At 38.0% G+C, this 26,911-nt stretch overlaps 1 protein-coding gene across 5 annotated transcripts in view; it reads right to left on the bottom strand.

Annotated features, from left to right (window-relative positions):
• BOLL (boule homolog, RNA binding protein) overlaps positions 1 to 26,911 on the bottom strand; it is a 60,412-nt gene that overhangs the window by 12,545 nt on the left and 20,956 nt on the right. For 3 of the 5 annotated variants that reach the window (XM_050750738.1, XM_050750740.1, XM_050750741.1), the window contains exons 7-10: positions 26,480 to 26,551; positions 16,529 to 16,576; positions 15,602 to 15,730; positions 2,784 to 2,882 (exon numbers count right to left, since the gene is read on the bottom strand). In XM_050750738.1, coding sequence (XP_050606695.1) covers positions 2,784 to 2,882; positions 15,602 to 15,730; positions 16,529 to 16,576; positions 26,480 to 26,551 — 348 coding nt within the window. Of the gene's footprint in view, positions 1 to 2,783; positions 2,883 to 15,103; positions 15,136 to 15,601; positions 15,731 to 16,528; positions 16,577 to 26,479; positions 26,552 to 26,911 lie in introns of those variants that run through there. The other 2 variants (XM_050750739.1, XM_050750743.1) reach the window with 2 other exon arrangements.

The raw sequence follows: 26,911 nt of genomic DNA, 5'->3' as shown, positions 1-26,911 counted from the left end.
AATTCTCTTTTTTTTCTTTTTCAAAATTACAGATGGGGTCTCGCCATATTGCCAGGCTGGCCTCAAACTCCTGGCTCAAGTGATCCTCCCGCCTTGGCCTCCCAAAGTGCTGGGGTTCAGGTGTGAGTTACCACACGTGGCCTAAAACTTGTTTCTGTGTGAGATGTTACTGCTGAATTAGGGAATGATGGCCCTAATTAGTATCATATTTATCTAGTTACCTCTATATTGGTCTGTTTTGTATTTACTCGTTTTTGTATTTGATTTGACAGAGTATGTAAGCTGTGGCTTACAGTCAATGAGTAATTTCTGGTAAACAGTACTTCATAGCAGTTAGACTTGTGCTTCGAACTCTGCATAAGGTTTCTATTTTATGGAATAGATTTGTTGCTTCAAGATAGTTTTGACATCTGAAATTCCTACTTTGGGATATCCTCGATTAACATTCATAAAGTTGTAATCATTAGAGTTTTAAAAATGAGTTTTACACTTATAAAAACAACAACTCTTCCAAAGAATATTTCCACCTTTCTATTTTAAAAGTCACCAAGATTTTTGGTACTAGAGAAAATTTGCATTGGAAGTAAAAAAAGGCTAATGTTTCAAATGTCATTCACTAATATTTTAATATTAGTAATATGTTCTAGAAAAAGATTGTTCTGTAATGTAGAACAACATTTGTATATTAAGATTTCCATGTTATAATACAAATGCACTATAAATAAAAATAGATAATTTGCCACATAGTAATACATGCATATTAAAGCATTTCTACAGCATTATACAGTTCTAGAAAACTACAGAAGTGGTTTTGGAGTTTCTGTCTCTGAGTGGGGCATCATTTTGTATTGAGGGTCACTAAATCACCTAAAGAAAAATATTGAGTATAAAATGCATAGAACATTTAACCTTAAAAAGTAAAAATGAGAAACACAAAATTCTACATAATTGTCTTGTGTTTCAGTTTTGACTTTGGAAGTCTATTTTTTTTGTCTCTAACAAAAGAGGAATTGGTAATTATTATTATTTTTTAATTTTAGAGATCTACATGGTCCCACTCTGTTGCCCAGACTAGAATGCAATGGCGTGATCATAGCTCACTGTAACCTTGAAACTTTGGGCTCAAGTGATCAGCCTGTCTCAGCCTCCTGAGTAGTTAGCACTATAGGGGTGCACCACCATGCCCGGCTAGTTTTTAAAATTTTTATTTTGTAGAGGCAGGGTCTCACTATGGTCTCAAACTCCTGGCTTCAAGCAATCCTCCTACCTTGGCCTCCCAAAGTGCTGGGATTACAGGCATGCCCCACCACACTTGGCCAGAATTGGTAATCTTTATATGACTATATTGAAGAGTAAGATACCAGTTTCTCCGTACAATTTCTGATGTTACCTAATCACAGATCTAAGAAAATTTAGAGAAATATATACTCTTAAGCTAGAAGAATTAAATTTTAAGAACGTTTAACATTAACATCCTTTGGAAATTTCTCCTATCCAAATACCACCCACCACTCCGTCCTCTATTCAAAATATTCAGTTTGTATAATTGTATAAATTATACAATTTCCATCACTTGTGATACAGCTCTCTCTCAGTAACTGAAAATAACTATCACTTACATAATATGGCACAGCAATATCAGCCATTTCTGCAGAAGTATATTTGGAGTAAATGTTAATGACAGAAGAAGTTTGTTTTAGATATTCTAACAATACTAAAAATGAAGCCTCTATAAGTAATGTTTAGTAACACTATAGGTTTTGACAATATGTCAAAATTATTGTTTTATTTCATGTTTGGTGTATAGTGGTAAAGTCAATGAAGGGATGCAGTGAGTGGTAATGGCGGTGAGTGGTAATGGGGTGAAGGGACACGAGAAGATCGGGAGGTTCCTTAAAGTAGACTGTCTTGGTATTGAGTTCAACACATAGGATGGGCCAGAACATAAATATGAGTGTGAAATAGCTAATATCCATTATTTTAATGCAAAGACCATGCCTATCTTCCTCACCAAAGTACACTGTATACAGAATTCATATTACCATCTCAACAGTTGCTCTTTACTGCAGATAAAGTTCATTTCCTTAAAGGGATGATGCAAGAGTTTCACTAAGAAACTTGTTCATGAGGGAATAGGAAGAATTCCCTGCTACATAGTAGAGAGTCAAAATATATTGAGGATATACATGGGTATAGCTAGATTATCATTCTTTGGCCTGAATCTGACTAAGAAGGCATGAATATGATTCCCAAACTGGAAGAGGAGATCATTAATTGTTTTCATCTCCCCATAAATGTCACATGTCATCAACATAGATAATAAAAATCAGAGTACTGTATATTAAATATCTAGAATAGGCAAATTCATATAGATAGAATATAGATTACAGGTTACCAGGGACTAGGGGTTGGGAAGAAGCACGAAGGAGGAGTTTTTGCTTAATGGGTGCAGAGTTTCAACCTGGGGTGAGGAAAAGGTTTGGAAACAATGGTGATAGTTACATAGCATTGTGAAAGTAATTAATGCCACTGAATTGCACACTTAACAATGGTTGAAATAGAAAAATTTTAAGTTGCATATGTTACCACAACAAATAAAAAAATGACTATTATAGTTAATTTAGAATTATGTTTCCTTCACACGAAAGAATTTGCTAATTCTGTACTTCTGATCACAAATATGACGTAAATATCCAAAGTTGTTCCTTTCTAGAAGAGAAAGTTGGAAAACTTGAAATACAATGGAAGAAATACAGAGTAAAAAGTCAAAACAAACTTCTTACTTTAATTGGTTCAGGCTGCATCACAGGCGCAGGCATACTGATGGCACTTGGAGCATAAACCTGGTGATATGTTGCTTGAACTCCATGATCAGAATAAGGCTATTACAAAAAAAGAGAGAAAAAATATCACCTTTCATTTATTAATTCAAAATATTTACTCAGCATTTACAATATACTAATCATCTAGCTATACAATGTAGAAACAGTTAAAAACACATTCCCTTATGTTTAATTTTATAATCTGATGAGTTAATATAATGAATTAGCTTATAATCTGATGAGGGAAATAGTAGTCAGAATGATCATAAGTTCTATAGACACATATAGGGATACAATAGGCAAGGGAAGAGATTATGTAAATGCAGTTATAGCTTGTCCAGCAGATGGTGGTACCATTCACTGAATATAGAACACAAGGAAAGCTCAATACTCATGTAATTGTGTGTGAGGGGTTGGAGAGAAGGAGTTAGGTTTGTGATATACAAAATTTGTGGTATTTGTAGGAATTCTAGTAGAGGTATACTGTTGATAGATGTGGCTCTAGACCAGCACTGTCAAATAGAAATATAATGTGAGCTACATATGTTATTTAAAATTTTCCCATTGTCATGTTAGAAAAGTAAAAAAAAAAAGGTTGAATTAATTTTTAATAATGTCTTTTATTTAAACTAATACATATTAAATATTATCATATAAAAGTACAATCAATTTAAACATTAGCAAGATGTTTTACATTCTTTCTTCATGCTGTGTCTTGAAAACCCAGTATGTATTTTACACTTAGGGGACATCTCAATTCTGTCTTACCACATTTCAAGTGCTCAATTGCCACATGTGGCTAGTGGCTATTGTAGTGGATAGTGCAGTCTAAAACTCAGGAGTGAGACTGGGGCTAGATATATGGCTAGGGATGATAATATCAGAGTGAGTATATGTGGTGAAAGAATGGAGAACCAAATATGAAATCTGCTTAAAAAGGAAAACAAAAGGAGGTAAAAGCATTGCCAGAAGAGAGTAGTATTATGGAAACCAAGGGTAGGAAGAGTTTTAGAGAGTAGGTACAATGTCTCTGGGACGTCAAATAAGATTAAAAAGAAAGGAAAGTTTGTGTCGGTTAGAAAGTCATTGAGGACCTTTACCCAATGCAGCCTCAGCAGAAAGGTAATGAAGTAGACTTCAGCAGGTGAGGAGTGAATGGGTAGTGAAGTAGCAGAAATTCTGAATGTAAACTACTTTTTCTAGAAGCTTGGCTTTGAAAGGTAGCAGAAAATTAGGGAATTGGTGGGAGTGTGTGTCACAGGATAATATTGCCTCTTACAAGGTGCTGGGCACTATACAAAGAACCTTGTATACCATATCTCTAGTCTTTACATCAATCCTGCAAAATAGTTTTTCCTGATGTCCTCATTTTACAAATAAGGAAATTATGAAAGCAGGACTATGAAGGGTTAAGTAATTCCTCAAAGTAACACAGTTAGTAAGTGGTGAAGCTGTAAACCAATGGAGAGAAGACGACTTCAAATACAAGAGAGAAAAAGAACAGTAGATGGAATGAGGTCCCTCAGGAGGAGGGAACTGATAGCATCTAGACTGCAAGAGGTAGAAATAACCTTGGACAAGACTGAATGTCACTAAATAAATATAAGAAGCTAAGGATGAGTTAGGATACAGGTAAGTTTGTGTTTCAGGGGTTGGAGCCTGAGTTGGTTTTCACAAATTGGTTCTTTCTTACTCTGCAAAACAGAAGGCAAAGCTATATTCTCAGAATGACATGGGCAGGTGGTGGAGTGGGTGCAATCTGGTAGTACTGGGGACTCGGCAAAAGTTTAAAATAATCATTGAAATAAGTGAGTGAAGATGGTTACTTTTTTTTTTTAAAAGGAAATCTGACTATAACACTCACAAGAAAAGTCCTGAAGTTCTTAATTTTAGGGAAAAAAAACACTTCAACTGTAAACCATCCCACTCTATTCATTAAGTTATATATTAGTCAGACTATACCCGCTACTAGAAACAATACCAAAACAAAAACACACAAATATTTTGTATGGAAATACCACACAAAGTACAAGTTTTAAGGTAATGATGAGCAATATTTTCAGAAAAGCTTTATTAGATTCCATTAAATAGTGCATATATTCTGATGGTAAGTATCTGATATCAGGAATTAAAAATATGATCTAACGCCAAAAGAGATTCTGACAAAAAATCAAATGTAAAACCATTCTTATCTCACTACCTGTCCTTGCAAACCAGAAAACAACAAAAAGAACAAAATATACATTTTTAAAATGCCATCATCAATTAAAGAAGAAAATGCCTATGACTCCCAAACTATACACAATGTAGAATGTCTGCCAAGTGCTGTGCAAGTTGGACCAACATAAGGGAGGATTCTGAAGCCTCCTTAGGCTTCAGAAAGGATAAAGATTTCCCTAGAGGTTGATGTTCTGGAAGACCTCCTCAGAGATACTTTAGAGTCTTGAGTGCAGAAGTATGTATTGGTCAGGGTGAGGTAGAAGCACAAAATATCTCCACAGAGACCCTATTAATAATTAGGATAATAATTAAAATAATTAACAATCCTGACTTAATAACAGGGGAGGCAGAACTGATGGATACATCATGTTTCTACAATTTTTCTTGTCTACTACCTAGCCTGAGGAATACTACTGCTGGAGGTGAAGCAGGGGGAAAGTGGCAAAGGAAGTAGCAATTGCCACATCCCAATACAGAACCCCTGTGATAAAAAGGGCTTTACAAGGAACAAAAATGATCTCTGGCAAGGATGTGGAGGAAAGGGAATCCTTGTACACTGCTGGTGGGAATGTAAATTAGTATGGCCATTTTGGAAAATAGTAGGGTGGTTTCTCAGACAATTAAAAATACTATCATGTGATCTAGAAATTCCACTACTGTGTATACACATCCAAAGGAAATGAAGTGAGTATGTTAAAGAGATATCTGCATTTCCATGTGCACTCCAGCATTATTTATAATAGTCAAGATATGAAACCAACCTTAGGCTCCATCAATCGGTGAATGGATAAAGAAAATGTAGTACCTATATACACAATGGAATACTGTTCAGCCTTAACAAAGAAGGAGATCCTGTCATTTATGACAACATGGATGAATCTGGAGGACATTATGCTAAGTGAAATAAGCCAAGCACAGAAAGACAAATACTACATGATTTCATTTATATGTAGAATGTGAAAAAGTTGAACTCATAGAAGCAGAGAGAAGAATGGTGGTTGCCAGGGGCTGGGGATGGGGAGTGAGATGGGAGATGTTGGTCAAAGGGTACAGAGTTTCAGTTCTAAAGGAAGAATATGCCCTGGAGATCTACTGTATAGCCTGACTATAGTTGATAATAACGTATTATATACTTGAAAATTGCTAAGACTTAAGGTACCTTCAACGTTCTCACCGCAAACAAAAAAAAGGATAACCATGTGAGGTGATGGATGAGCTTGATTGGGGTAATCATTTCACAATACGTACATATATCCAACCATCATGTTATACACTGTAAATGTATACCATTTTTCGTTATTTACAATTTAGTAAAGTTGAGGAAAAAAAGAAAAAAGCAACCATAAAAAAATAGGTGGGGTAGGCCGGGGTGCAGTGGCTCATGCCTGTAATCTCAGCACTTTGGGAGGCTGAGGTGGGTGAATCATGAGGTCAGGAGATGGAGACCATCCTGGCTAACATGATGAAACCCCATCTCTACTAAAAATACAAAAAATTAGCTGGACTTGGTGGCACATGCCTGTAGTCCCAGCTACTTGGGAGGCTGAGGCAGGGGAATCACTTGAACCCAGGGGGCAGAGGTTGCAGTGAGCCGAGATAGTGCCACTGCACTCCAGCCTGGGTGACAGAGTGAGAGTCCATCTCAAAACAAAACAAACAAACAAAAATGGGGGGGCATGAAACAAACAATAAAGAAATCCTAGTAAAAGTATTGATAGTAAATATTAAGATCCAACTGTGGAAATTATTGTTTCAGAACAAAATTATGTATTACAAAAGTAATAAAACAATGGACTTAAATTGGGAGGTAAATGCTAATTTCATAATCTTTAATGACACTGATTTAAGACATACTATGCCCATGGTACTGGTACCAAAGCAGACACAGATCAATGGAACAGGATAGAGAACTCAAATAAGACCACACATATCTACAACCATCTGATCTTCAACAAACCTGATTAAAAAAAAGCAATGGGAAAATAATTCCCTGTTTAATAAATGGTGCTGGGGAGGTCCAGGGCAAGATGGCCAAATAGGAACAACTGTGGTCTGCAGCTTCCAGTGAGACCAATGCAGAAGGTGGGTGATTTCTGCATTTCCAACTGAGGTACCCAGCTCATCTCACTGGGACTGGTTAGACAGTGGGTGCAGCCCATGGAGGGTGAGCAGAAACAGGGTGGGGTGCTGCCTCACCGAGGAAGCACAAGGGGTCAGGGAACTCCCTTCCTCAGCCAAGGGAAGCCATGAGGGACGGTGATATCTGACCCAGATACTATACTTTTCCCATGGCTTTTGCACCCGCAGACCAGGAGATCCCCTTGGGTGCCTACACCACCAGGGCCCCGGGTTTCAAGCACAGAACTGGGTGGCCATTTGGGCAGACACTGAGCTAGCTACAGGGTGTTTTTTGGTTCGTACCCTAGTGGTGCCTGAAACCCCAGAGAGGCAGAACTGTTCATCCCTTGGAAAGGGAGCTGAAGTCAGGAGCCAAGTGGTCTTGCTCAGCAGATCCCAATTCCATAGAGCCCAGCAAGCTGAGACCCACTGGCTTGAATTCTTGCTGCCAGCACAGCAGACTGAGTCAACCTGGGACACTCGAGCTTGGTGTGGGGGACGGGTATCCACCATTACTGAGGCTTGAGTAGGCGGTTTTCCACTCACAGTGTAAATAAAGCCACCAGGAAGTTTGGACTAGGCGGAACCCACCTCAGCACCACAAAGCCACTGTAGCCAGACTGCCTCTCTAGATTCCTCCTCTCTGGGCAGGGCATCTCTGAAAGAAAGGCAGCAGCCCCAGTCAGGGGCTTATAGGTAAAACTCCCATCTCCCTGGGACAAAACACCTGGGGGAAATGGCATCTGTGAGTGCAGCTTCAGCAGACTTAAATGTTCCTGCCTGCCAGCTCTGAAGAGAGCAATGGATCTCCCAGCACAGTGCTCGAGCTCTGCTAAGGGACAGAATGCCTCCTCAAGTGAGTCCCTGACACCTGTGCCTCCTGACTGGGAGACACCTCCCAGCAGGGGTTGACAGACACCTCATACAGGAGAGCGCCAGTTGGCATCTGGTGGGTGTCCCTCTGGGATGAAGCTTCCAGAGGAAGGAGCAGGCTGCAATCTTTGCTGTTCTGCAACTTCTGCTGGTGGTACCCAGGCAAAGAGGGTCTGGGGTGGGCCTCCAACAAAATCCAGAAGACCTGCAGCAGAGGGGCCTGACTCTTAGAGGGAAAACTAACAAACAGAAAGCAATAACACCAACATCAACAAAAACGACATCCATGCAAAAACCCCATCCGAAGGTCATCAGCATCAAAGATCAAAGGTAGATAAATCCACAAAGATGAGGAAAAACCAGCACAAAAAGGTTGAAAATTCCAAAAACCAGAATGCCTCTTCCCCTTCAAAGGATCACAACTCCTCGCCAGCAAGGGAACAAAACTGGACGGAGAATGAGTTTGATGAATTGACAGAAGTAGGCTTCAGAGGGGGTTAATAAACTCTTCTGAGCTAAAGGAGCATGTTCTAACCCAGTGCAAAGAGGCTAAGAACCTTGATAAAAGGTTACAGGAACTGCAAACTAGAATAACCAGTTTAGAGAAGAACATAAGTGATGTGATGGAACTGAAAAACACAGCATGAGAACTTTGTGAAGCATACACAAGTATCAATAGCCAAATTGATCAAGCAGAAGAAAGGATATCAGAGATGAAAGATTGGCTTAATTAAATAAAGTGTGAAGACAATATTACAGAAAAAAGAATGAAAAGGAATGAACAAAGCCTCCGAGAAATATGGGACTATGTGAAAAGACCAAACCTACATTTGATTGGTGTACCAAAAAGTGATGCGGGGAATGGAACCAAGCTGGAAATTATCCAACTTGGATATTACCCAGGAGAACTTCCTCAACCTAGCAAGACAGGCCAACATTCAGAAAATACAGAGACCACCACAAAGATACTCCTTGAGAAGAGCAATCTGAAGACACATAATCGTCAGATTCACCAAGGTTGAAATGAAGGAAAAAATGTTAAGAGCAGCTAGACAGAAAGGTCAGGTTATCCACAAAGGGAAGCCCACCAAACTAACAGCAGATCTCTCTGCAGAAACCCTACAAGCCAGAAGAGAGTAGGGGCCAATATTCAACATTCTTAAAGAAAAGAACTTTCAACCCAGATTTTCATATCCAGCCAAACTAAGCTTCATAAGTGAAGGGGAAATAAAATCCTTTACAGACAAGCAAATGCTGAGAGGCTTTGTCACCACCAGGCCTGCCTTCTAAGAGCTCCTGAAGGAAGCACTAAATATGGAAAGGAAAAACAAGTACCAATGACTACAAAAACATACCAAAATGAAAAAACCATCAACACTATGAAGAAACTGCATCAATTAATGTACAAAATAACCAGCTAGATTCATAATGACAGGATCAAATTCACACATAACAATATTAACTTTAAATTTACATGGCCTAAATGCCCCAATTAAAAGACATAGACTGGCAAATTGGATAAAGAGTCAAGACCCATTGGTGTGTTGTATTCAGGAGACCCATCTCATGTGCAAAGACACACATAGGCTCAAAATAAAGGGATGGAGGAATATTTACCAAGCAAATGGAAAGAAAAAAAAAAAAAAGCAGGGACTGCAATCCTAGTCTCTGATAAAACAGACTTTAAACCAACACAGATCAAAAAGACAAAGAAGGGCATTACGTAATGGTAAAGGGATCAATGCAATGAGAAGAGCTAATTATCCTAAATCTATATATGCAGCCAATACAGGAGCACCCAGATTCATGAAGCAAGTTCTTAGAGACCTACAAAGAGATTTAGACTCCCACACAATAATAGTTGGAGACTTTAACACCCCACTGTCAATATTAGATCAACGAGACAGAAAATTAACAAGGATATTCAGGACTTGAACTCAGCTCTGGACCAAGCAGCCCTTATAGACATCTACAGAACTCTCCACCCCAAATCAACAGAATATACACTCTTCTCAGCACCACATAGCACTTATTGTAAAATTGACCACATAATTGGAAGTAAAACACCCCTCAGCAAATGCTAAAGAATGGAAATCATAACAAACAGTCTCTCAGACCACAGTGCAATCAAATTAGAATGCAGGATTAAGAAACTCACTCAAAACCACGCAACTACATGGAAACTGAACAATCTGCTCCTGAATGACTACTGGATAAATTACAAAATTAAAGCAGAAATAAATAGGTTCTTTGAAACCAATGAGAACAAAGACGCAACGTACCAGAATCTCTGGGACACAGCTAAAGCAGTGTTTAGAGAGAAATTTATAGCACTAAATGCATGCAGGAGAAAGTGGGAAAGATCTAAAATTGACACCCTAACATCACAATTAAAAGAACTAGAGAAGCAAGAGCAAACAAATTCAAAAGCTAGCAGAAGACAAGAAATAACTAAGATTAGAGCAGAACTGAAGGAGACAGAGACACGAAAAACCCTTCAAAAAAATCAATGAATCCAAGAGCTTGTTTTTTGAAAAGATTAACAAAATAGATAGACCACTAGCCAGCCTAATAAAGTAGAAGAGAAGAATCAAATAGATACAATAAAAAATGAAAAAGGGGATATCACCACTGATCCCACAGAAATACAAACTATCATCAGAGAATACTATAAACACCTCTACAAAAATAAACTAGAAAATCTGGAAGAAATGGATAAATTCCTAGACACATACACCCTCCCTCCCAAGACTAAACCAGGAACAAGTCAAATCCTTGAATAGACCAATAACAAGTTCTGAAATTGAGGCAGTAATTATTAGCCTACTAACCAAAAAAGTCCAGGACCGGACAGATTCACAGCCAAATTCTACCAGAGGTACAAAGAGGAGCTAGTACCATTCCTTCTGAAACTATTCCAAACAATAGAAAAAGAGGGACTCCTTCCTAACTCATTGTATGAGGCTAGCGTCATCCTAATACCAAAACCTGCCAGAAACACAACAAAAAAAGAAAATTTCAGGCCAACATCCCTGATGAACATTGATGCGAAAATCCTCAATAAAATACTGGCAAACTGAATCCAGCAGCACATCAAATATCTTATCCAGCACCATCAAGTTGGTTTCATCCCTGGGATGGAAGGCTGGTTCAACATATGCAAATCAGTAAATGTAACCCATCACATAAACAGAACCAACAACAAAAACCACATAATTGTCTCAATAGACGCAGAAAAAGCCTTCAAAAAAATTCAACACCATTTCAGGCTAAAAACACTTAATAAACTAGGTATTGACGGAACATATCTCAAAATAATAAGAGCTATTTATGACAAACCCATAGCCAATATCATACTGAATGAGCAAAAGCTGGAAGCATTCCCTTTGAAAACTGGCACAAATCAAGGATGCCCTCTCTCATCACTCCTATTCAACATAGTATTGGACGCTCTGGCTAGGGCAATCAGGCAAGAGAAAGAAATAAAGGGTATTCTTCAATTAGGAAAAGAGGAGGTCAAATTGTCTCTGTTTGCAGATGACATGATTGTATATTTAGAAAACTCCATCATCTCAGCCCAAAAGCTCCTTAAGCTGATAAGCAACTTCAGCAAAGTCTCAAGATACAAAATCAATGTGCAAAAATCACAAGCATTCCTATACACCAATAACAGACAAACAGAGAGCCAAATCGTGAGTGAACTCCCATTCATAATTGCCACAAAGAGAATAAAATACCTAGGAATCCAACTTACAAGGGATGTGAAGGACCTCTTCAAGGAGAACTACAAACCACTGCTCAAGGAAATAAGAGAGGACACAAACAAATGGAAAAACATTCCATGATCATGGGTAGGAAGAATCAATATCATGAAAATGGTCATACTGCCCAAAGTAATTTATAGATTCAATGTTATTCCTGTCAAGCTACCATTGACTTTCTTCACAGAATTAGAAAAAACTAGTTTAAATTTCATATGGAACCAAAAAAGAGACCGTATAGCCAAGACAATCCTAAGCAGAAAGAACAAAGCTGGAGGCATTACGCTACCTGACTTCAAACTATACTATAAGGCTACAGTAACCAAAACAGCATGGTACTGGTACTAAAACAGAGATATAGACCAATGGAACAGAGACCTCAGAAATAACATCACACATCTACAACCATATGATCTTTGACAAACCTGACAAAAATAAGCAATGGGGAAATGATTCCCTGTTTAATAAATGATGTTGAGAAAACTGGCTAGCCATATGCACAAAACTGAAACTGGACCTCTTCCTTACAACTTATACAAAAATTAACTCAAGATGGATTAATGACTTAAATGTAAGAATTAAAACCATAAAAACCATAGAAGAAAACCTAGGTAATACCATTCAGGACATAGGCATGACTAAAACACTAAAAGCAATGGCAACAAAAGCCAAAATTGACAAATGGTGTCTAATTAAACTAAAGAGCTTCTGCACAGCAAAAGAAACTATCATCAGAGTGAACAGGCAACCTACGCAATGGGAGAAAATTTTTGCCATCTATCCATCTGACAACAGGCTAATGTCTAGAATCTACATGGAACTTAAACAAATTTACAAGAAAAAAAAACCCCATCAAAAAGTGGGTGAAGGATATGAATAGACACTTCTCAAAAGAAGACATTAATGTGGCCAACAAACGTATGAAAAAAAGCTCATTATCACTGGTCATTAGAGAAATGCAAATCAAAACCACAAGGAGATACCATCTCATGTCAGTTAGCATGGCGATCATTAAAAAGTCAGGAAACAACAGATGCTAGAGAGGATGTGGAGAAATAGGAATGCTTTTACACTGTTGGTGGGAGTGTAAATTAGTTCAACCATTGTGGAAAACAGTGTGGCGATTCCTCAAGGATCTAGAACCAGAAATACCATTTGACCCAGCAATCCCATTACTGGATATATATCAAAAGGTTTATAAATCATTCTTCTATAAAGACACATGCACATGTATGTTTATTGCAGCACTATTTACAATAGCAAAGACTTGGAACCAACCCAAATGCCCATCAATGATAGACTGGATAAAGAAAATGTGACACATATACTATGGAATACTCTGCAGCCATAAAAAAGAATGAATTCATGTCCTTTGCAGGGACATGGATGAAGCTGGAAACCATTATTTTCAGCAAACACAAGAACAGAAAACCAAACACTGCATGCTCTCACTCATAAGTGGGAGTTGAACAATGAGAACACATGGACATAGGGAGGGGAACATCACACACCAGGGCCTATTGGTGGGGGGAGGCAAGGGGAGGGATAGCATTAGGAGAAATACCTAATGTAGATGATGGGTTGATGGGTGCAGTAAACCACCATGGCACATGCATACCTATGTAACAAATCTGCACGTTCTGCATATGTATCCCAGATCACGAAGTATAATAACAAAAAAATGGTCCTGGGAAAACTGTGTAGCCATATGTAGAAAATTGAAACTGGACCCCTTCCTTACACCTTATACAAAGATTAACTTAAGATAGATTAAAGACTTAAGTGTAAAACCCAAAACTACCAAAACCATAGAAGGACTGGGTGTGGTGGCTCATGCCTGTAATCTCAGCACTTTGGGAGGCCGAGGTGGGCAGATCACGAGGTCAGGAGATCGAGACCATCCTGGCTAACATGGTGAAACCCCGTCTCTACTAAAAATAAGAAAAAATTAGCTGGCTGGGCGAGGTGGCACGTGCCTGTAGTTCCAGCTACTCAGGAGGCTGAGGCAGGAGAATCGCTCGAACCTGGGAGGTGGAGGTTGCAGTGAGATGAGATCACGCCATTGCACTTTAGTCTGGGTGATGGAGCGAGACTCCGTCTCAAAAAAAAAAAAAAAAGAGAAACCAAAACAAACAAACAAACACACACACACACAGACACACACAAACCATAGAAGAAAATATAGGCAATACCATTCATTCAGGACTTAGGCACAGGCAAAGACTTCATGATGAAAACATCAAAAGCAATTGCAACTAAAGCAAAAATTTACAAATGGGTTTTAATTAACTAAAGAGCTTCTGCTCAACAAAAGAAATTATCATCAGAGTCAACAGACAACCTACAGAATGGGAGAAAATTTTTGCAATCTATCCATCTGACAAAAGTCCAACATCCAGAATGTACAAGGAACTTAAACAAATTCACAAGAAAAAAAAAAAAGAACCTCGTTAAAAAGTTGGCAAAGGACATGAACAGACACTTCTCAAAAAAGACATTTATCCAGCCAACAAACATAAAAAAAAGCTCAACATCACTGATCATTGGAGAAATGCTAATCAATACCACAATGAGATACCATCTCAGACCAGTCAGAATGGCGATTATTAAAAAGTCAAGAAATAACAGATGCTGGTGAGGCTGTGGAGAAATAGGAATGCTTTTTTACACTGTTGGTGGAAATGTAAATTAGTTCAACCATTGTGGAAGACAGTGTGGTGATTCCTCAAAGACCTAGAGGCAGAAATATCATTTGACCCAGCAATCCCATTACTGGGTATATACCTAAAGAAATATAAATCATTTTATTATAAAGATACATGCATGTATATGTTCATTGCAGCACAATTCACAATAGCAAAGACATGGAATCGACACAAACGCTCATCTGTGATAGACTGGATAAAGAAAATATGGTACATATACACCATGGAATGCTACGCAGCCATAAAAAGGAACGAGATCACGTCCTTTGCTGGAAGGAGCTGGAAGCCATTATCCTCAGCAAACTAACATAGGAACAGAAAACGAAACACCGCACATTCTCACTTGTAAGTGGAAGCTGAACAATGAGAACACATGGACACAGGGAGGGGAACAACACACAGTGGGACCTGTTGGGGGCTGGGGAAGGGAGAGCATCAGGAAAAATAGCTAATGCGTGCCAGGCTTAACACCTAGGGGATGGGCTAATAGATGCAGAAAACCAACATGGCACAGGTTTACCTAGGTAATAAACCTGCACATCCTACACATATATACTGGAACTTAAAATAATATAAAATAAATAAAATATAAAATAAAACATACCATGCACAGTTCCTGGCACACAGATGGTGAAGCTATAAGTAATGGATCAGAAATATAATTTAAAGATGCTGAAGAGGATATTAAAATTTGTAATTATAAATTTAATTTACATTTTTGTAGGAAGAATTTTTTTAGAGATTTTTTTCTTCTTCATCTTAATTATATGCTTTTGACTATTAGAATGTTAGTAACAATACAGATTGACAGGCAAAATGAGAATGCAGGGTATTTGGAATTTTACTATGTCAAAAAGATCAAATCAAAGATTAGCATAGTGGAGTGAATGGTTGATTTGGGGAACGGTTCAGAACTAGTTAGTGAAAAAGTCTAAGATGATGCATTCTTAGATATAAGAAAGGGGAAGAGATTTGAATAAATCAACAAAACAGAAGATGAAGCAGTTTCAATGAGGGTCGTGAACAAATTTAAAAAAGAGAAAAAGAAATAAATATTAACATGAGGTAGTTATAGATCAATTACTTTAAGACTAATACATACCTCTGGAACTGAAGTTTCCATCAGAGACAGTGGAGGAGGAACACATCCACCATCCTGTGCAATTTCCACTGGTTGATAAATAACCTCAGAAGGTTGCAGGTATAAGAAAGGAGCAGAAGAGGCAGGAGGCTAAAACACAAAACCACATTTCTAATTCAAATACGATTACTTATCTCTGTTAAACCAAATGACTTAGCCAACAGATGAGAGAAGTATTTGCTTTATATTTTACTAAATTTTTTTTTAGGAATAGCACAGAAGTATCTCAGCAATGGATCAGAAACTAATCTGTTATAAATTCCAATTGTGTAGATGTAAATAATCTTATCACTGGTAAGCACTAAAACTTCTTAATGACTCAGAACCTCATATATAAATCCAGATAATAATTATGGTTATATTAATATCACCAGTAAAGTTTGTAATAAAGTGACCTGTGGTATTTAAATTGACATAAATGTCTGCTCTCAGCTCTGTGACTTCTAAAGGAAGTGGGAAAATGTCATTAAACAATTTTTTGGTGAAGTACTGTTTGTCACCAAAAGTTGGAAAATAGAATACTTATTTAGGAACGGAATAAGAACTGAAGCCAAATCCAAGTGAAGCTAGAAAAATGCTAAATTTTCAAATAATACTAATAGTAAAAAAGAGTAAGTTTTCATGTTTATACAGTACACATTTATAAAATGCTTTCACTTATGCATTATCATTTGATATTCACAAAAATCATATAAGGAAACTTACACAGGTATAGTATCATTACATACATTTTTACAAATGAAGAAACTGAAAACAAACTGCCAAAAGAATGTTAATAAATAGAGGAAGGTCTCAAATCTAGTTCTCCTGACTTTAGTATTCATGCAGTCATCACAAGAATATAACGAAAGAAGGATTTAAAATTATATATTGAAAGTTAACATTTACCTGAGGAACACTCCACTGCCACTGTCCTGGTAAATACTGTGCGGTGGCCTAAAATTAAATAAAAGAAAAGAAAAACCCACTCAGATTATAAATAAGGGTTAAAGCTAGATATCTACAGGCAAAAATATGAAGTTGAACCCTCACACCATACACAAAAATCAACTAAAGCCATATACAAAAATTAACTCAAAATGGACCAGAGACTTAAATGTAAGAGCTAAAATTATAAAACTCTTAGAAAAAAACATAGATGTAAATGTCTTGACCTTGAATTAGGAAATGTTTGTAAAATTATGATTCCAAAAGCACAAACAACAAAGCAACAACAAAAAATAGTTAAATTTGATTTCATCAAAACTTTTGTGCAAGTGAAAATACAACCCACAGGATGAGAGAAAATATGGAACTTATATCAAGAATGTATAAAGAACGCTTACAACTTAATAATCAAAAGGCAAGTAACCCAACTTAAAAATAGGTAAATGATATGAATAGACTTTTCTCCAAAGAAGATATGCATATGGCCAATAAACACAAGAAATAACGCACGACACCACTAGCCTTCAGGGAAATACAAATCAAAACCATAATACAACCATAATACACTTCATACCCACTAGGATGGCTTTAATCAAAAAAGTAGATCATAAGTGTTGATGGGCATGTGGAGAAATTAGAACCCCCATAATCTGCTGGTGGGAATGTAAAATGGTGCACCCCTTTAGGAAAATAAATACTTCCTTAAAAGGTTAAACAGAGTTACCATATGACCCAGCAATTCCACCCTAGTTACAAGACCTAACAGAATTAACAATATATATTCACATAAAATTTGTATGTGAATGTCCATCGCAGCATTATTTATAACAGTCAAAAAGTAGAAATAACTCAAGAGTCCATCATCTGATGAATGGATAAACAAAATGTGGTACAGTGTATCCATACAATGGGATATTATTATTTGAGAATGAAGTACTAAGACATGCCATGTCTCATTTATCATGACACAGATAAATCTTGAAATCATTATGCTAAATGAAAGAAGCCAGTCACAAAAGACCACATATTGTATGATTGTTTTTATAGGATATATCCAGAATAGGCAAATCTAGAAAAACAGGTAAGTAGATTACTGGTTGCCTAGGGCTGGGATAAGGGGAAAAAGAAGAGTAACTGCCAACTACTCAACTCGTCTACTGTAGCACAAAAACAGCCATAGACAATAAGTAAACAAAAGTGGCTGTGTTCCAATAATGCTTTATTTACAAAAGCAGGCTGCTGCTAGAGTTTGTTCTGCAAGCCATAGTCTGATGACCCTGCTATAGACCAAAATGGTCTGTCATTATAGTTCACTTATCCCCAGTTTCTCACTAGAATTAATGAAGAGTGCTGGTTAACTGAAAGAGGATGTCATAATATATAATAAACCACAATATATTATTTACTTTAATATAAATTATGTTAAATATAATATAGCCAGAAACTGACGTATGTTAACATTAAAAAACCAGCTTGCAGTCCAATACCTGTATCTTACTTTGGGAATTATTGCTGAAGACTTTTTAGATTAAATGTTAGCCAGGGGAGCAAAACTGACCTCATTACATTTGGTAAAAGGAAGCAAAGAGTCCATCTTCTTGTATGATATTGTTTAGTTCCCTCGTGAAAAAAGAGAGGCATGATGTCAGCAAGATGGCTGACCAGAGATGCCTGGTATTCATTTTCCACTGGCTCCCCATCCCGCCACAAGAAAGGACTAAGGCAATTAATAAACAGCTACAATTTGATAGGAGCATCAAAGGGAGAGTGCTAGAGTGCAGCAGGGGAGTGGAGACACACCTGTGGTGATTGCAAATCCAGGAGCACAGCATGGAGCCACTCAGCCTCTGCAACCCCTTCTCTTTTGCTAAGATTGGATCTGCCTGGAGCCCTGCAATTTCTTATTGCAGGGAAAAGGTACGCAGAAGATCCCCACCAGCCTGCATTGCTACTGCAAACACCCACACTCCTTGCAACAGGAGAATCCCATAGTCTCAGTTTGAAGAGTTGCTGGGAATTCGTGGCTGCGTTGCCCCAAATTAGGAGTACAAAGTATGTACTCCTCACCCCCTCAATCCCATCCCGTGAGCCAAGCTGCTACAGTGTGACAGCATCTTGAGGCCACAGCCGCCTCTGAAGTGCTCCCTCTTCTAGGGGGCCAATAGCTATTGCACGTCTCCAGCACTGGGGTTCCATTTTCATTCCGCCAAGTCCGTAGCAGTGGCTGAACACAACCCCAGCAGCATGGAACCTGAGGCTTAAGATTGGCCGTGATTCTGGCTCTGTACAGTACGGAAACCACCTTCTGTTGCCCTCACCTCCAGCTAGAGGAACAATTTGGCTGACCTGCCCAGGGTGAACCCACTCTTTAGCTGGTCAAACTGCTGCACTCCCCTGAGCAGGAGAGGTCCTCAAGCCTGGTAGCAGCTGACATGCTGCCGGGACGGAATGGTTACACACCTGCATACAGGGCTGAGAAACAGCCCAGAGGTGCCTCATGCCCTGCAGACAAGCCCCTGACCTATCCTGTGCATATAATTAGAGCCCAAGAAACAGCTCTGGGGACTGCCACTGGCAGAAACGTCCCCAGGGGAGTGGAGTGGCTGTGTGTCCATGCCTCAGGCCTAAGAATTGGCCTCGTGCCCACCCCTCTAGCAGACACATCCCCAGGACAGCTGAGCAGCCTTGAACCTGTGTCCAAGGCCTGAGAAGAAGCCCCACAGGCTGCTTCCAGTGGGCATGATCCCAGGCCGACCAATAGCACTGTGCCTGCATTCTGGGCCTATGGAACAGCCCTAACAGAAACGTTTCCAGGCCAGGTGATCCACCTTGTGCCTATGTCCCAGACTGGAGAAATAGCCCTGTGGGCCACCCCCAGCAGACATGTCCCCTGGACCAGGTGAGCAGTTGTGTACCTGCATCCCGAGCTGGAGGAACAGTCCCTGACAAACACGTCTCTAGCCAACTGAGCAGCCATGCAGCTGTGTCCACGGCCTGAGAAACAGTCCCATGGGTTGTCCCCAGCAGATGCACCCCCAGGTCAGCCAAGGAGCCATGTGCCTGCATACCCAACCCGAGAAACAGCCCCACAGGCTGCCTTTGGTGGGCACTCCCCGAGGCTGGCTGAGAAACTGCATGCCTGTGCTCTCAGCCAGAGTAACAGCCCTGTGGCCCCAAGCCAAGTGAGCCAGACTTACCATGTTCATGTACACAGCCCTGACCTGAGGAACAGCCCAGCAAGCCCAAGCCCCACCACCATTATCACAGACTCTCTTGTCCTAGGTCACTGAGAAACTTGCAAATACAACTAGAGAGTATTACAGCTTAAGAGACTACACAGAGACTACCCTACTATGTCCACCTAGAACCAAGGCCAATGCACCCCACTGAACCAACACCCCAAAATCCATTCACAGAAATAAGTCTTCCCCTATGAAACCTACTTCAAATTTGAAAAGGTGACTTTTGTACCAGATGTGTAGAAATCAATGTAGGGACACATCAACCATCAAGGAAACATGTTACCTCCAATAAAAATAGTAATTCTCTAGTAACAGACCCCAATCATAGGGAAATATTTGCATATATTTCATACTGCCAGAAAAAGAATTCAAAATAATAATTTTAAGGAAATTCAGCGAGATACAAGAGAACACAGACATACAATTCAACAAAATCAGGAAAACAACTCATAATTTGAATGAGAAATTTAACAAAGAGATAGATATCATAAAAAAACAACAGAAATCCTAGAGCTGAAGAATTCAATGAATGAAATAAAAATACAACTGAGATCTTCAACAATACACTAGACCAAGCAGAAGAAAGAATTTCTGAACTTGAAGACAGGTCTTTTGAAATAACACAGGCAGACAAAAAAAAAAAAAAAAAAAAAAAAAAAAAAAAAAAAAAAAAAAGAAGAATGAAGAAAACCCACAGGATTTATAAGACACCATGAAGAGAATAAATATTCATTCATATAATGAGCATTTAAGAAGGAAAAGAGAAGGGAAAATGTGAGGACAACACATTTAATGAAATAATAGCAGAACATTTTCCAAGTCTTGGGAGAAGAGATGGATATCCAGGTCTGGGGAACTCAAAGAATCCTAGTAGATTCAATCTAACGGATCCTCTCAGAGGCACATTATAGTCAAATTGTTAAAAGTCAAAGAGAAAGAATTTTAAAAGCAGCAAGAAAAATGTGTCAAGTCACAATTAAAGGACTCCCCATTATACTAACAGTAGATTTCTTAGCAGAAATCTTACTGGGGAGAATGGATGATATATTTAGATACATTCAAAATACTGAAGGAAAAAAACCCTGCCAGCCAAGAATATTAGACCCAGTAAAGCTATCTTTTAGAAATGAAGGAGAAATACACTCTTTTACACGGCCAGGTGTGGTGGCTCACACTTGTAATCCCAGTGCTTTGGGAGACTAAGGCAGGAAGATTACTTGAGCCCAGGAATTTGAGACCAGCCTGGGCAACATAGCAAGACCCTATCTCTTAAAAAAAATTAGCAGGCATGGCACATGCCTGTAGTCTCAGCTGTGTGGCAGGCTAAGGTGGGAGGGGTTACTTGAGCTTACGAGTTTGATGTTGCAGTGAGCTATGATCATGCCACTACACTCTGTCTCTTAAAAAAACCAACTCTTTCATAGACAAGCAAAAACTGAGAGAATTTATCACCACTAGATTGGCCTTACAAAAAAAATATTCAAGGGAGTCTTACATCAGGAAGTGAAAGGATGATAACAACCCTCATGAAACATGCAAAACTATAAAATTCACTGGGACAGTCATTACACAAAGGACAAAGAGAAGAAAAGAATCAAATCTTATAATTACAGAGAACCCAGCCACAAAAAATCACCAAAAAGAGAAGGAACAAGGAACAAAAGATATGCAAAATAACCAGAAAACAATAAATAAAATGACAGGATGTCCTCACCTGTCAATAACAGCCCTGAATTCAAATGGGTTAAATTTAAAAGATAGAGACTGGGTGAATAGATTAAAAAAAGAATGCTACCAAAAAGAAACTCACCTTACTTGTAAAGACACACCTAGGCTGAAAGTGAAGGGATAGAAAGACATGTTCTATGCAAATGGAAACCAAAGCAGGCAGGAATAGCTATACTTATATCAGACAAAACCGACTTCAAGTTAAAAGCTTTAAAAAGAGACAAAGAAGGACATTTATATAATAATAAAGGGATCAATTCCACAAGAGAATATAACAATGTAAATACATATGTACCCAACACAAAGCACCCAGATATATAAAGCAAGTCTTATTTGATCTAAAGAGAGCGGGAGAAACCCCAATAAAATAGTGGTTGGGGACTTCAACACCCCACTCTCAGCATTGGACAGATTATCTAGAAAGAAAATAAACAGGCTGGGCACAGTGGCTCAGGCCTGTAATCCCAGCACTTTGGGAGGCCAAGGTGGGCAGATCATGAGTTCAAGAGTTCGAGACCAGCCTGACCAACATGGTGAAACCCCATCTCTACTAAAAACACAAAAATTAGCCTGGCGTGGTGGCGTGCACCTGTAATCCCAGCTACTCAGGAGGCTGAGGCAGGAGAATTGCTTGAACCTGGGAGGCAGAGGTTGCAGTGATCCGAGATCATGCCATTGCACTCTAGCCTGCGTGACAAGAGTGAGACTCTTTCTCAAAACAAAACAAAAAACAAAAAACAAAAACAAAAACGAACCAAAAAAACCCCCAAAAACAAACATGGATTTAAACTGCACCATAGGCCAAACAGACCTAACAGCTATTTAGAGAACATTTAACTGAACAGTTGCAGAATATACTTTCTTTTCATCAGCATATAAAACATTCTCCAGAATTACCATATTTTAGGAAACAAAACAAGTCTCAAAAAATTAAAAAAAACTGAAATTATATCAAGTATCTCATCTGACACAATAGAATAAAAGAAGACATCGATAAGAAGAAAAACATTCAAAACTATACAAATTCATGGAAATTAAGCAACATACTGCTGAATGACCAGTGGGTGAAGGAAGAAATTAAGAATGAAAAGAGAAACACAACATACCGAAACCTATGGGACACAACAGTAGCAGTATTAAGAGGCAAATTTATAGCAATGAATGCTTACATCAAAAAATTAGAAATATTTCAAATAAACACCCTTACAATGTACCTCTAAGAATTATAAGAGCAAGAACAAGCTAAACCCAAAATTAGTAGAAGAAAAGAAATGATAATAATTAGGGCAGAAATAAACAATGTTGAGACTACATAACAATACAAAAGATTAACAAAACAAAAGGTTGACTTTTTAAAAAGATAAAATCGACAAACCATTAGTTAGTCTAAGAAAAAAAAAGAAAGTAGATCCAAATAAATAAAATCAGCAATGAAAAAGACATCACAATGGATACCATAAATACAAAGGATCAGTAGAGACTATTATGAACAACTATATGCCAATAAATTAGAAAACCTAGAAGAAACAGATAAATTCCTGAACATACACAATCTGCCAAGACTAAACCAAGATTGAAGAAATCGAAAACCTTAAGAAACAAGGCCAAGCGCAGTCGCTCATGCCTGTAATCCCAGCACTTTCGGAGGCCAAGGCGGGTCGATCACGAGGTCAGGAGATTGAGACCATCCTGGTTAACACGGTGAAACCCCGTCTCTACTAAAAAAAATAAAAAATTAGCCGGGCGAGGTGGCGGGCGCCTGTAGTCCCAGCTACTCGGGAGGCTGAGGCAGGAAAACGGCGTGAACCTGGCAGGCCGAGCTTGCAGTGAGCCGAGATTGCGCCACCTGCACTCCAGCCTGGGCGACAGCGAGACTCCGTCTTTAAAAAAAAAAAAAAGAAAAGAAAATGAAAAGAAAACCTGAAGAAACAAATTTAAGTAACAAGATTGAATCAGTAATTAAAACGTCTTCCAACAAAGAAAAGCCCAGAACTACATGGCTGAATTCTACCAAACCTTTAGGTAAGAATACAGGTCTTCCCAAACTATTCCAAAAAATCGAAGCAGAGGGAATTCTCCCAAATTCATCCCATTAGTTTGAATACATTAAACTAAAAAGTTCCTGCACAGTGAAGAAAACAATCAACAGAGTGAAGACACAACTTGTTGAATGGTAGAAAACATCTGTAAACTACCTATCTGACACAGAATTAATATTCAAATATACAAGGATAAACAAAATAAACAACAGCAAAATAAACAAAAAATAAACTGATTAAAAATGGGAAAATGATCTGAATAGACATTTCTCAAAAGAAGGCAAAGAAATGGCTAACAAATATTTGAAAAAATGATCAACATCACTAATTATCAGGAAACTGTAAGTCAAAACCACAATGAGGTATTATCTACCCCAGTTAGGATGGTTATTGTCAAAAAGAGAAAATAACAAAGGCTGGTGAGGATGTAGAGAAAAGGAAACTCTTCTACATTGTTAGTAGGAATGCAAACTAGTATAACCACTGTGGAGAACAGTATGGAGGTCCCTGAAAAAACTACAAGTAGAACTACCATATGATCTGGTAATCCCACTATGCGGAATTTATTTGGAGAAAAGGAAATCATTGATTCAGAGAGACATCTGCACCCTCATGTTTATTACAGCATTATTCACAATAGCCAAAATATGAAATCAACCTAGGTGTCCAACAACAGATGAATAAAGAAAATGTGGCATATATATACATGACGGAATACTATTTGGCTATAAAAAAGAATAAAATCCTATCATTCATGGCAGCATGGATGGAACTGGAGGTCATTATGTTAAATGAAATAAGCCAGGAACAGAAAGTTAAACAACACATGTTCTCATGCATATGTGGAAGCCAAAAAACACTGATCTCAAAAATCTGTCACCTGCACAGATATTTTTGAAATAAAAAAGTTTTATTTTCCCCCTCTTTCTTGTAATAAGTGATAAAATTCCAAGTCTTTTCAACTGCTTTTCAAGCAATGTTTACAAGAGAGTAGCTTATCCTCTGCTGGTCTACACTGGTTGCTCAATTCAACTTGTATTCCTGTTTTTGTATATGCAGCATTTAGACTTACATATGGCAAGAAGGCATTTTTTTTTTAAAGGAAACAAACTCGCAAATCATGAAGTGATGTAAAAGTTGCATATGCCTACAAAGCTCTGAATTCAGGTCCCATTGCTGTCAAAAAGAAATGAATGTAACTCCTACCCTAATCCATTTTTTATATGATAAAAGTGCCTTAGCATGAGTTGCAACTGTCATCACTACAGTAAGCTGGTTTACAGATGTTTTCCACTGAGCGTCACAATAAAGAGTACCATGTGCTACAAAAAATAAATAAATAAAAATAAATTGATCTCATAGAAGTAAAAAGAATACCGGGGGCTGAGAAGGATAGAGGGAAAGGAGGAATAGGGAGAGATTTGTGAAAGGATACAAAATTACAGCTACCTCAGGAATGGAAAACCAAACATCCTATGTTCTCACTCATAAGTGGGAGCTAAGCTATGAGGATGAGAAGGCATAGGAATGATACAGTGGACTTTGAGGACTTAGGAAGAAGGGGCGGGAAGGGGGTAAGGGATAAAAGACTACAAATTGTGTTCAGTGTATACTTCTCGGGTGATGGGTGCATCAAAAATCTCACAAATCACCATTAAAGAACTTACTCATGTAACCAAATACTATCTGTTCCCCACAAACCTGTGGAAATAAAAATTAAAAAAAATAAACAAAAAATCCCAAACACCCCTAAAATTACAGCTAGATGGGAGGAATAAGTTCTAATGTTCTATACCACTATAGGATGACTATAGTTAACAATAATACATAGTTTCAAATAGCTAGAAGGAGGCTATTGAATGCTCCCAACACAAATAAATGATTCATGTTTGAGGTGATGGATATGCTAATTACTCTGATTTGATCACCATATTATATGTATCAAAACATCACTACATACCCCATGAATAGGTATAATTATCATTTGTCAATGAAAAAAAATTTAAAAAGAAAAAAACACTACCAAGGATTAACTCTTTTTTATTTTTTATTTTCTAACTAATCATTTATTTTATTTATTTTTAAAACTTTTATTTTAGGTTCAGGGATACATGTGAAGGTTTGTTACATAGGTAAACTCGTGTCACAGGAGTTTGTTGCACAAATTATTTCATAGCCCAGTACCCAATAGTTATCTTTTCTGCTCTTCTCCCTCCTCCCACCCTCCACCCTCAAGTAGACCACAGTGTCTACTGTTCCCTTCTTTGTGTTCATGAGTTCTCATCATTTAGCTCACACTTCTAAGTGAGAACATGTGGTATTTGGTTTTCTGTTCCTGTGTCAGTTTGCTAAGGATAATAGCCTCCAGCTCCATCCACGTCCCTGCAAAAGATATGATCTCATTGTTTTTTATGGCTGCAAAATATTCCTTGGTGTATATGTACCACATTTTCTTTATCTATCTGTCATTGATAGGCATTCCATGTCTTTGCTATTGTGAATACTGCTGCAATGAACATTCGCATGCATATGTCTTTATGGTAGAATGATTTATATTCCTCTGGGTATATACCCAGTAATGGGTCTAATGGTAGTTCTGCTTTTAGTTCTTTGAGAAATCTCCATACTGCTTTCCACAATGGTTGAACTAATTTACACTCCAACCAATGGTGCATAAGTGTTCCTGTTCTCTGTAACCTTGCCAGCATCTGCTATTTTTGACTTTTTAGTAATAGCCATTCTGACTGGTGTGAGATGGTATATCATTGTGGTTTTGATTCACATTTCTCTAATGAAGTATCTCTTTGTAATTAGTAAAGTAGTTGCATGAGAGAAATAAATGAAAGTTAGCTAAGAAAGGACTGAAAGTTTCAGAGAGAATTTTAACTATAATTTATGTTTACCTGGTAGTGATATGCAGGTTGCTGATAAATGGGCTGAGCTACCATCACAGGGGAGCTACATACAGAACGTGACTATAAGAGGATGGAAAAAGAAAAATTAGGCAGAAGCCTTTAAAATAGCTCACAATAAAATTTATCTCAAATTATTACCTAAACCCAGTCAACTTCTGGTTTATGATTAGAAATGTTATTTTTCTACCCCTTATTGATATTATTACCGACTCTACTAAGTCTATTTATTAAAATCATCACAACATTTCTACTTCCACGTGGTTTCATTTCCATAGTAATGCTAAAACAACCACCAGAAAAGTTGCTTTTAGTCTGAAATGTACCACCTCCAAAGATTATAAAAATATAGTTCTAAGAGAAAACTTAGAGGAAAATGACAGCAAGACTTAGTGTGACGCTGCCCGTTTCCATTGTGAGGAC

The sequence above is a fragment of the Macaca thibetana genome, chromosome 12 (assembly GCF_024542745.1).
Source record: "Macaca thibetana thibetana isolate TM-01 chromosome 12, ASM2454274v1, whole genome shotgun sequence".
Taxonomy (NCBI): Eukaryota; Metazoa; Chordata; class Mammalia; order Primates; family Cercopithecidae; genus Macaca; species Macaca thibetana.
The sequence above is the reverse complement of the archived record's forward strand: the minus strand, read 5'-3'. Positions and strand labels throughout refer to the sequence as shown.